The sequence below is a fragment of the Callorhinus ursinus genome, unplaced genomic scaffold (assembly GCF_003265705.2).
Source record: "Callorhinus ursinus isolate GAN/ISIS: 27379988/994484 unplaced genomic scaffold, GSC_fseal_2.0 scaffold8, whole genome shotgun sequence".
NCBI lineage: Eukaryota > Metazoa > Chordata > Mammalia > Carnivora > Otariidae > Callorhinus > Callorhinus ursinus.
This window is the reverse complement of record NW_027397070.1, coordinates 18,109,364-18,121,987: the sequence shown is the minus strand read 5'-3', so window position 1 is coordinate 18,121,987 and position 12,624 is coordinate 18,109,364. Positions and strand designations below refer to the sequence as shown.

The following is a 12,624-nucleotide window of genomic DNA, read 5'->3' as shown; positions in this document are numbered from 1 at the left end:
AGTGCACGTTCTTCTTTGACAATGGGTCAAATAATGGATAACCCAGGTAAAAAGCTGAGTATAAGAAGGACAAACAACTTTATGCTAACATGCATGCATCATAGTCTACATGATCATACATTTAGTGATGAGAGAGATATTAGAAACTGTTTACTTTAATCTCCTGCTTTTAAAGAGGAGGAAATTAAAACTCAGCAATGTAGGACTTTGCCCAGGATCGATCATACAGCTAGCTCAGCCAGTTTTGTTTTTTTTCTACCAGCCCATGCTCATTTAAAAAAAGCTCTCTCACTTCCAGACATGGGTGAAAATCAAATTATCTTCAAGAATTCATCTGGGTATATAAGAATTGAGTTGATCTTATTCCAGAAAAGCTTCAAGACAAAAAAAATATATATATATGTATATTTCAAAACCATGATTTTGCAGTTTCCTAGGAGTAATAATAGTCTATTATGAGTGAAATTATATGAAGAGGTAAAAATGTATATTTCCAACTGAAAATTGGACAAGATGTGACTATAAATCAATGAGGCTGAACTTTAGAAAAACATACCAGAAAATCTATAGTCAGATGCAAATTCTCCATCGAATTCCTTATGAGGAGATTACGTGCTTAACTCCAGTGATACTTTCACTGCTCAAAATATTTATAAACTTTCTCTTTGGAACTGTCTTAAGAACCAGTGTATATGAAACAATACACATGCACATAACTCAATCACTCAAAAAAATCAGTCTCATTATTTTATAGTTACATCCTATTTTTTGACCAAAAATGGCAATACCCATCTTGATCACCCACCTTATTCACAAGACTTGGCTCCAAGTGGCTTTTGCTTGTTTCCAAAATTCAAATTCACCCTCAAAAGACGAAGATTTGCCACCACTGAGGATATTCAAAATAGTATGACGAAGGTTCTAAAGATAATTCCAAAAGTGCTTTGAGCAATGCCAGCATCATTGGGATAATGGAATAGCCTCCCAACGTGACTTCCTTGAAGGAAAGAACACTCATGTGGATGTGTAAGTTCTGGTATGTTTTTGAATTTTTAAAATAAATCAATCTTGTTCTCTGATAGTCACATCTCTTAGATGAGGGGAAAAAAAGTAAGTAAGCAGAATATTAAAAATAAATTTGAACTCTCTAAAAATAACACCATTCAAAATATTTCCCCACAGGTAATCACCTTTCACAAACCTTACATTATAGACTTTAAAAAGAAAAAAAATGGAGTACTGTAATTACAACACAGAGTAGCACTGCCAATTAAAACAAACAAACAAACAAACAAAAACCAAGTCAGTAGACACTAACAAGCCCTACATTAAGATGCATGGTAAGTATAAAAATTTGGTTAATTTTTCTTACCTGTAAACAAGGGTGTCATCATAAGTACCATTGTACTGGATTTGGAACATACGTATTCCAGGAATATTCCTTTGAAAATTAAATTTAAGTAGTGCAGTAGATGATGTCGCTTCTGCTACTACAATTTTATCTTGACTCATTTTAGTATCACCATTACTACTGCTTGCATTAGAACCTGACTTAGTAGAAGTTGAGATATCTGAAGAACCAGGATCAGGCTCATGGATATGGTTTGTACTGTTTAGTAAGTGAGGGAGCTTAATTATATGAAGATCCACTGTTTGTGTTGCTTCACCAGCAGGATTAGAAGCAATGCAGGTAAAAGCACCTGTATCCTTTACAGTTGTTATAAGAATATCAAGTGTTCCATTATCATACACCAGAGATCTTGTTGCATTTGAAATCAGCTTCCCTTCAGGAGAAATCCAGTGAATTGCAGGTTCAGGGTCCCCCCTGGCTTTGCACCTCAGGGTTGCCCTCTGACCTTCCAGGACTCTCATCTCATGTGTATGACGAGTAATGAGAGGAGGCTCACATAAAAACTCTTCCTCAGGAATTGACCAAAAATAGCGGCCAGTTAAAAGTGCTGGAGAAGCACAAGTCTCTAGGTCATCTTCTCTGGACAGACGCCTCAACCACAACAATTCACAATTGCAATGCAAAGGGTTTCCACCGAAACTTAATGCAAAAGTCGATGGGCTGATTATTCCTGAGGTTGCTAATACCTGAGCTCGCTGAAACAGAGGGTCAGGTGGTAGCTTCTGCAACTTATTTGATGTTACATCTAGCCGAGTCATCTTGTGCAAGTGGGAGAAAGTCCCCTTAGGAATGTTATCAATCATATTGTGATCCAAACTAAGGGTGTGCAAGCTAACCATCTTCTCAACAGCATCCCAAGGAATTGTTTCTAAATTATTGTAGGACAGATCCAGCTCCTCAAGGGCAAAGACATCATCAAATGCTGTAGAAGAAATTAAAGTCAGTTGATTGTTGTTCAGTATCAAATGATGGAGATTGGAAAGCCCACTGAACATATCATTTGTAATTTTAGTCAATCTGTTGCTATTCAAATGCAATGCCCTCAAATTTCGTAAGTCAGCAAAAGCATGAGGTGTAATAAAACTTATTGTATTCCTGGATAGAGTCAGGTCCACCAAGCTGGTCATATTGGCAAAATCTTTCCTTTTAATATTTGTAACAAAATTGTCTGCCAACCGCAGTTCCACAGTTCTTCTGTCAATGTTTGGTGGAACAAATAAAAGCCCTTTCTTGGCACAAAGGGTTGCGAGATTAGGAGACAAAATCTGACAGACACAACGCTTTGGACAGATCTGAGCTCTCACTGCTATGCCAATGAAAAACAGATAAAAAAGAAATTTTTCCATTGTAGATCAGATTTAAGAGCCTGTAAGAAAAGATACAAAATGTAGTGTTAGCATCCAATCATTTCACTAATGTTCATATTCCTACTGGAATAATCCTTTGTATGCAAATTGCAATACAGAAATGATTTACTCATTTGTTTACTTAACAAACAAGTATAAAATATCTACTCTGTACTGCAGGGTATAATTGACACTAAGTTGAAAAATACACCATTCCTTGGCCTCATGGGATTTAAAATCAAATGGGGGGAGAAAAGAAGCCAACAGATTATTACAATTCTGTAAATTATGTGCTATTCTTGAAATATGTCCAGGGTACTCCATGGATGTACAAAAAAGTGACATTCAGCTGAGACTGGAGGGTAGGAGTTAGGAAACTTGCCCATAACCCTGAAAGACATCTCATAAATTCAAAAGATTAAAGATATATTTAAGGATTTGCAAGCACTTCAATTTACTGAGTAGAAACAATAAAAGACAGTATTTGTTATTGTTAACTTTGTGGCATGATATTTGAAAGTAATCATTAATTGAATTGTATTCATCTTTACAAACTATCTTGAACATAGTACAACCTTCACAACCTAACTGCAAATGCAAATAAAGGCTCTTATTCTCAAAAATAAAAAGGCTAAAAATTTACAAGTGCTCTGAGCTCCTTAAATATTAGAATATTTTATTTGACATAAAATTGGATTTTAAAAGATAATTTATGAAAAGTAGTCATCAAAATTCTTGACATTGAGTCCCAAAAGATGCTATAATTCCATTTTTTTCTTTTAAAATCTTAAGGCATTTAAATTTAATCCAAATATAATTTTTAAAAAATCTTGATAGTTTCATTTTCCAGTTTGATCTGAAGTATTTGTTTGAAATTAATCATCAAAAATTAAAATACTAATACATATGCAATCAAAAGTTCTCATAAATTACATGTAGTTTTAAATGCCAAGGAAAATAGCTAGAGAAAATAAATTTTTTAATTAATGACAATATAAAATATGGAATTATTCTAGAAATAGTGTACCTACTTTTTCAAATAAAACATGTTCTTATAGTTTTTATTTATTTTATGCCTATTTTATATCATATTCAGTGTGGTTGCAATGAGTAAGAACTGTCATGCTCAACAAATGAAATGGTCTTACTCTTCTGTTTATGTTGGAATAACTGGTACTAAACTAGCCTTTCCACAATAAGCAATAACAAAAAGTACAAAATATATCTATAACTATAGATTTCACACACTGGAAAAAAAAGTACAGACTTGTGATCCTTGAGAAAAGTGAATGAAAAAAAAAACAAAAAATGAATGAACCCTATCACTGCTCCTGGAGACACTTTTCAAAGCATAGCACAAGGAGGGAAAACAAGGCGACATTTGAACAGTTGAAGAGGATAGACTGGAGTGCAGAGAGTCTCCAATGGCTTGAATTTATGAGGCAGAATACCAGAAAGAAGAGAGTTACCCAAAGAAAGAACTTTAGTAATCCTATAGGTAGAAATAGACACTAGCCATACTGAAACACTGGGGGGAGGGAGGAAGTTGGAGGAAAAAAGTAAACAAAACCTCAGTGACCTGTGGGAAAACATTAAGAAGTCAAAAATATTAAGAAGCATATAATTGGAGTATCAGAAGAAGGCTGTAGACATACAGGCAGACATTTTTCACATTTGTAATAAAAAGCAACCCATAAATTCAAGCTCAAAACAAGGAAAACTATACCAAGACACATCATAATCAAATTGCAGATAACCAAAGGAAAAAATAATAATCTTAAAAGGAGCACAGAAATAAGACACATTACAAGAAGATAAAGTGAAAAAAATAAAAAATAATGGCTGACTTCTCACTGATTTCTCATTGGAAATAAAGCAAAATGGAAGACAATTAAAAATATATTTCAAGCATTTCAAGGAAAGAAAGTCTGTCAACCTGGGTGGGGGCTTATATATTCATAATGAAGGTAAATTAAAAACATTTTGAGACTAACAAACTGAGAGTTTCATTACCGTAAGAGCTGCACTATAAGAAAATATAAAGAATATTCTATTCAGGTTGATGGAAAATTGTACCAGATGGAATCTTAAATCTTTATAAATGGATGAAAAACAACAGAAATGGTATATCTGTTGGTACATATAAAATATTTTTGCTGTGTTTTAATCTGTTTATAAATAGTACTTCTGGTATGGATATTAAAAGCTACAAAACAAACAAACAAAAACCAACCCCACATCATTTGCAGCCTGGCAATCAAGTAAGCTGGATAAGCTGGACATCAATTTAAAAAAAAAATAACAAGATCAAAATGCTGAGGATATATTTTTATTTTTTTTAAAGATTTTATTTACTTATTTGAGAGAGAGAGAATGAGAGATAGAGAGCACGAGAGGGAAGAGGGTCAGAGGGAGAAGCAGACTCCCTGCTGAGCAGGGAGCCCGATGTGGGACTCGATCCCGGGACTCCAGGATCATGACCTGAGCTGAAGGCAGTCGCTTAACCAACTGAGCCACCCAGGCGCCCTCAAAATGCTGAGGATATAAATTTACGGTAACTATATTCCAGAAAGCAGTAGTCTTTGATGGAAGGGAAGAGGTCCATAGATGTCCCCTGACGTCCACACCCAACAGAAAAGTAAATAAGAGGACCTATCCAGCATAAATTGGGGTAGGGAAAAACCAGCCTACCTTTCAAAAATTTAACAAACTTCTTTTTTTTCAAACATTTTTAATTTATTTATTTGAGAGTGAGAGAAAGAGAGAGAGAGAGAGAGAAAGTAAGCAGGAACGGGTGGGAAGGGCAGAAGGAGAGGGAGAAGCAGACTCCCTGCAGAGCACGGAGCCCAACATGGGGCTCAATACCAGGATCCTGAGATCATGACCTAAGCCAAAGGCAGACACTTAATCGACTGAGCCACCCAGGTTCCCCTTAACAAACTTCTTTTTAATGCTTTATTTCTTAGAACAGTTTTAAGTTTACAACAAAAATGAAAGGGAAGTACAGAGATTTCCTATATACCAAATGCTCCCACAGCAGGTTTCTCCATTATCAACATCCCTGCCAGAGTGGGACATTTGCTGCAATCAGTGCATCTACTTTGACACATCATAATCACCCAAAGTTCGTAGTTTACAGCAGGGTTCACTCTTGGTGTCGTACATTCTACAGGTCTGGACAAATGTACAATGGCAAATATCCACCATTGTGGTATGCACAGAGTACTTTCACTGTCCTAAAAGTCCTCTGCGCTCTGCTTATTCATTTCCCCCAGCTCATCCCTGGCAATCACTGACTTTTTTCTTTTTACTGTCTCCATAATTCTGCCTTTTCTTGGATATCATATAGTTGGAATTATATAGTATGTAGCTCTTTCAGGTTGACTTCTTTCACTTAATAATATGCCTTAATAATATATTCCTCTATGTCTTTTCATGGCCTAATATTTCATTTCCTTTTAGCACTGAATAATAACCCATTTCTGTATGTACCAAAGTTCATTTATCCATCCACCTACTAAAGGACATCTGGTTGCTTCCAAGTTTTGGCAACTCTGAATAAAGCTGCTCTACACATCTGTGTATAGGCTCTTGCGTGGACGTAAGTTTTTAACTCCTTTGGGTAAATACCATGGAGTGTGGTTGCTGGACCGTATAGTAAGATTACATGTATATTTAGTTTTGAAAGAGTGCCAAACTGTGTTCCAAAGTGGCTCCACCATAATTCCCAGCAGCAATGTGAGACTTTCTGTTGCACTATAACCTTGCCAGCACGTGATGTTGTCAGTGTTCCAGATTTTGGTCATTCTAATAGGTGTGTACCGGCATCTCACTGTTTTAATTTGCATTCCCTGATGACTTATGATGTGGGGTATCTTTTCATATTTTATTTGCCATCTGTTTATCTTCTTTGTTGAGGTGTCTGTCAAGGTCTTTGGCCCATTTTTAAATTATGGTTTTGTTTTTTTTTTAATTATTGAGTTTTAAGAATTCTTTGTATATTTTGGATAACAGTCTTTTAACAGATGTGTCTTGTACAAATATTTTTCCCTGTCCCTGGTTTGTCTTTGCATTCTCTTGACGTTGTCCTTGGTCTTCACATTCTCTTGATGTTGTCCTTGGTGGAGCTCAAATTTTTTTTTTTTAAATTTTTTTTTCGATTTTATTTATTTGAGAGAGAGAGACAGAGATAGTGAGAGAGCACAAGTGGGGAGGAGAGGAAGAAGCAGGCTCCCCAAAGAGCAGGGAGCCCGATGCGGGACTCGATCCCAGGACCCCAGGATCATGACCTGAGCCGAAGGCAGACGCTTAACCGACTGAGCCACCCAGGCGCCCTATGGTGGAGCTCAAATTTTTAATGTTAATGAAATCTAGCTTATCAATTATTTCTTTCAGGGATCATGTCTTAGGTGTTGTACATAAAAAAGCATCACCATACCCGAGGTCATTTAGGTTTTCTCCTATGTTATCTTTTGGGAGTTCTATAGTCTTGCATTCCATGCTGTGCAGTTATCTCAATTTGTCATTTGTTACAGTATTATCATAATTCAGTTCACTGCAGCTTCTTGAGACCGTGGTTGAACATTTGCTATTTGGGAAGACATGGGATGTTAACAATAGGATGGTTTTAAAAATCTGTCTTTTATAGATGAACTATCTGATTTTCAAACATTTGGAGAACTCAGCTAACTTTATATCTCTGCTTCCAGGTTTTTTTGGTGGCCAATGAGTGCTCTTTGATCTTTCACCTCATCCCTGCATTTCCTTGCTTTTGGCTGCAATTGAGCTACCCTAGATTCTATGAAGGTAGAGGTTTCCTCTAAGAAGTTTCTTGTATCTCACCATGCCACCCCAGACATTCTGTGGTTGAAAGTCTGACATACCTGTATGGGAAGAAAAGGACTGAGGTCTCCATTCCCTCTCTCAAGTCTTTTTATAGCTGGAAGCCCTGAGTGACTGATTTTTCCTTGTGCTCTTCTGATTCTTACCTATCATTCTTCCAAAGTCTGGGTTGCCTGGAAGATTCATTTCAACTTTCTTTTCCTCCCCCAATTCTTCCCCCATTTTTTCTTATCTGAAAATATAGAGAACCTAGGAAAATTGTCTCAAAGAAACAGAAAATAGAATGGTAGTTACCAGGGGCTGGGTGGGGGGTTGGGAAACTGGGGAGATGTCGAATGAGGGTACAAACTTACAACTAATAGATAAATGAGTCCTGGAAATCTAGTGCACAGTGTAGTAACTATAGACAACAATATTGCATTATAAACATCAAAGTTGCTAAGAGATTGCATCTTAAATGTTCCCACCACAAAAAAAGAAATAAGCATGTGACATGATAGCGGGTGTTAGTTAATGCTATAGTAGTAATCTTACTGCAATATATGTGTATCAAATCAACATGTTTTAAACCTTGAATTTATACAATGTTATATGCCAATTATATCTTGATCAAAAAGAAAAAGCTGAAGTCTTAATCTCTAGTATCCCTGATTGTGAGTATATTTGGAAATAGGATCTTTGCAGATTATCAAATTAAGGGGAGGTGGATTAGTGCAAACCCTATTCCAGTATGATTGTGTCCTTATAAACAGAGGAAATCTGGACACAAAGACAGACATGCACAAAGGGAAGAGAGTGTGGAAGCACAATGAGAATGTTATCTATAAGCCAAGAAATGCTTAAGGCTACCAGAATCTAGGGGAGAGGAATAGAACAGATTCTCTTTCACAGCTTTCAAAAGGAACCAAATATGCCAGACACCTTGATTTTGGACTTCTGGCTTCCAGAACTGTGGGACAATAAAATTCTGTGTAAGCCACCCTGTTTGTGGTACTTTGTTATGACAGACCCATCAAACTAACTCAAATCTCAAAAAACATTTTCTATAACAGAGGAATTTCAGAAATAAAACAATACATGTTGTAAGCTTCCAAGTACATGTGCATTTAGAACAGGCAAAACTAATCTACAGTAATAGAAATCACACCAGTGATTGCCTAGTTGGAGGATGGTTGAATGGGAAAGAACACAAAGAAATTTGGGGGTCGGGGGTCATGGAAATAGCCTGTATCTTATTTGAAATAGCGATGTCCAGGTATATACATTCATCACAATTCACTGACCATCCACTTAATATCAGTGCATTTTATGTCAAGTGTACTTCAATACAATAATCAACTATGATTAAGTTTAAAAAAGGAAATCTGGGTTTCCACTATGTTTCCAAATACCAGGTCCAAAGGAAGAAGAATTTATAAAGTGACACATTATTGGTGGCTAATCAGAATTTAGTCATATTTTAGAAAGAGGTATTTTCTTAGTTCCGCCATATCTCTTCAAAGATTTGATTCCATTCTTACTCAAATCATGCATCCTATTTCATAAGCTGATTTACTTCATCAACATATATACTGACTGATATGATTTCACTGCCCATATGGTGATTTAGAAATTAAGATTAAGTTTAGAATAAAATGTGGGTCACTTTCTTAATTCTATGTTTATTTTTTGTTAAAGTGAGGCGTGTAAGTAATGAAAGAGTCATATGAATTATGATTAATGACCTTCCCCAAGTTATCTTAGGGCAGAGTGGAGATTTCAAAATTTCTAGAAAACGGAAGATAAGGAATCATGTAAAGAAACAGCTTTCACTTCCTACAAGTTCACAAACTAATCATTGACATATTTATTAGAATAATATCTTACCACTTGAGGAAAATGAGTGTGAAGGGAAGAGCAGAGTAGTTGTCGTTTTGCTGGATTTCATGATTTAAAAATTTATGAAGGTCATCAAACATACTAACCTCATTCTTATCTAGTTAAGTTAAACTCTTTTAAAACATTTTTCTATTGCCTTCTCTAACTGGTTAAATGCAAACAACACAGATCTGTTTTTAATAATAATATTTGAGTGGGGCTATAACTCAGTAAATAGTCATACAGCTGTAGCTCTCTAAATAATATTTACACTTCTCTACATTATATATTCTTTCAAGCTAATTCTTTTCAGACACAAAGTGACACATTTACAAAGAAGAGTCTATCACAGAAAACTGGAAAATGATTTTCCAGTACTGCATCCTCCTTTTAGCCCATGGCTATTACACAACATATGCTCAAGAGAATCAGTATTTATTTGGCAACTAGAACAGGATATACAAGCAAACTTAGATTTTACAAACAACTGAGAGCATAATCTATTCTCTGCAGAAACCAATATGGTACCAATTTATATGTTGAGTTAAAGGAAAGCTATTGGACTCCTCAGGAGCTGCCTTGCCATCATTCAATGGAGCTCTACCAATTCAATTAGTGTCCCTTTGCCCAGGCTAATGCCTGGGAACAGAAGCTGATGTCTATTGACACTGAGGAGTTGTGTTAGGATGTGTCAAAATGGTCACAGTGCTGCAAAGGATATTTTATAATATAGTTTAGATAATGAAACACATTTGATATTCATTTCTAATATTTTAGGTTTTCTGCTTATTTTTTCCAAGGGCTATAAATGGACATTATCACTCTTTTCTCTACTAAAACATTTACAGAGGATACTACTATTGAACATGCTAAATTCAAGCCTCCAAACAAGGCAACTATAACCTTGAACAATTATCCTTTGATCTTTGATTTTAATAGTCTCCAGCAAAATTCCTAAGTATTTATTCATTCATGCATGTATCCACTCATTCTTTTACTAATTTCTTCAACAAGATTTATTTAGCATCTGCACTACAGGCAAGGTGCTTGGCTAGAATCTACCAAATTTAGAAGGCTGTGATCTGACCAGAACAAGCACATTCACAATTACAATAGAAGGCAGACTGTGAAAAGTTTTAAGTCAACATACATTTTAATATTCAAATTTACACAAATAAAATGAGTCTTTGAGGACTGTGTAATTTTTGTTAACCGTGTGTATACATATATGTGTTTTTTATTTAACATGGCCCATGTATACATAAACCCATATTATTTACACTGATGGAGTACAGGTAAGAGCCCAGTTACTAAAACAAACAATTATTTAAAAAAATAATATTTACCATTCACTGAGCATAGGTAACATGAAGGAAGCAGTGGTCTCTCTATTGTATAGATGAGGAAATGAGATTGAGATACTGATAACATATTTAAAACAGTTTACTAAATGGAATATTTGTCATGCTCTATCTAATTCGTAAATGTGTAGATATTTTAGCACTTCCTTATTTTTTAGAATTAAGGCGAAAGCCACACAGAGAGATGTCATTTCTTTTATAAAATGTTTTAATATTAATTTTGTTAGCTTACATCAGAAAGCTAAGATTGACTTGTTGTGCAGTGTACTTATCATACCAAAACCTATTTCATTTTTGCACAACTGCATATAAAGTCATTATTTATTTTATATGATGAAATAAAATTTAAGAAATCTTAAGGAATCCCTTCAAGGCCACACAGAAGGAAAAAATAAGGTAGGTCTAAGATGGAGATCTATCTATTTCCAAAACCCAACCTTTTCCTAGGATAAGATGATGCTATATATATATAATTTGTATTGTGTTTTTCTGATTTTGTAGCACTTGGACATAAAGGGTTGTTGATTCTAACAATAATGACTCCTTAAGTTAATCAAGTGTTTTCCTCATTTATTTTCTTGGTCTCTGTTCATAATCAAATTACATTTAAAAGGTGCTAGCAGATTACTACAGTGGAGACTTAAGAACATCTTGACAGAGACTTAATGACAACCCAAATGACACACTTCACCACCATCATTCATTTCTTTTTGGCATGTCAAGACATGACTGAAGTTACCCAAATACATAAGTCCATAATACTAATTATTCTTTTAGGAATATAAATTCTACTACATAGAAAGGAGATTGATTTCTGTGTATTAAGAGGTCTCAGTATTTTCCCACTGGTATGGATTGAGTTGTCCCTTTTCTGGCCCACTTGGAAGTCTGCCTACAGAGACTCTATAATGTCATTGAGCGTCCATGGATTCTGAGAGTTAATACTACTAGTAACTCTGAAAGAGAATGTATTCTCTCTTGCAGAAAATAGCTTGGGGAGAGAAAGCAGCCTAAATCAGCCCAGTGCTAAGAGGCTGTGAAGATTCCCAACAGTGAGAATAGCAGTAGTTTGAAGTTGGGTCAGCACGCACAGGTGGCAAGTGGTTTGTTAAAATGAATTTCTGTTGATTGTAAGCACTCCTTAAGGATGTTCAGATACAAGTGGGAAATATGTGCGAAGTGGGAGGGGTGATGTGTGTATCAAATTGTAAGATAGTTTATATTTAGAACTTCAACTAATTAAGACAGTAATGCCTCTAAGGAATAGGTATAATTTATCTGGGGAGTAGATGGTTATTTCTTTAGCAAAATAATTTGATAACCCATTTTGTATGTGAACGGTGAGTAGCCGAGGCATGGATTTTAAAGGTGGCAATGAAAGAAGGGCTAGTCAAATTCCAGTTCGGTAAATTAAACACAAGTTCACTGTGTGGAAAAGGAAGGAGAAAGGAGTGAAGGAAGTACACATGGGGAGAAGATTCTGCATATAGTGTTTAAGGGCTGGGGCCTTCACACAGACAGTCACAGAGAAGGAAACTCTGAGATACTGAGATATTTGCCAAGGTATTACACAGTTGCTTCCCATCAACTTTAAACCTGAAGTGCATAGCCACCCCCCCCCAACCCAATATCAAGCCTGTGGGAAACATCAGGGTAAAAAGAGCTTGCATTCCATGCCCGGACTGGCACTGAATGATGAGGAAACTGAATCTCAGTGAAAGTTTGAGGACATTATTAGTCATCTAAAACTCCAACCTGGATTTCATACACCCATTTCTCTTTCTGTTGCATCTCATCACAGGATAAT

At 35.6% G+C, this 12,624-nt stretch overlaps 1 protein-coding gene across 7 annotated transcripts in view; it reads right to left on the bottom strand.

The window, feature by feature from the left end:
- The window catches only part of LRFN5 (leucine rich repeat and fibronectin type III domain containing 5), a 242,905-nt gene that overhangs the window by 14,905 nt on the left and 215,376 nt on the right, over nucleotides 1–12,624 (bottom strand). For 5 of the 7 annotated variants that reach the window (XR_012378861.1, XM_025869136.2, XM_073894866.1 and 2 more), the window contains one exon: nucleotides 1,373–2,777. Coding sequence is in view for 6 of the 7 variants with exons in the window: in XM_025869136.2 (XP_025724921.1) it covers nucleotides 1,373–2,757 (1,385 nt within the window). In the remaining variant the exon portion in view is untranslated. Of the gene's footprint in view, nucleotides 1–822; nucleotides 1,091–1,372; nucleotides 2,778–12,624 lie in introns of those variants that run through there. The other 2 variants (XM_073894867.1, XM_073894868.1) reach the window with 2 other exon arrangements.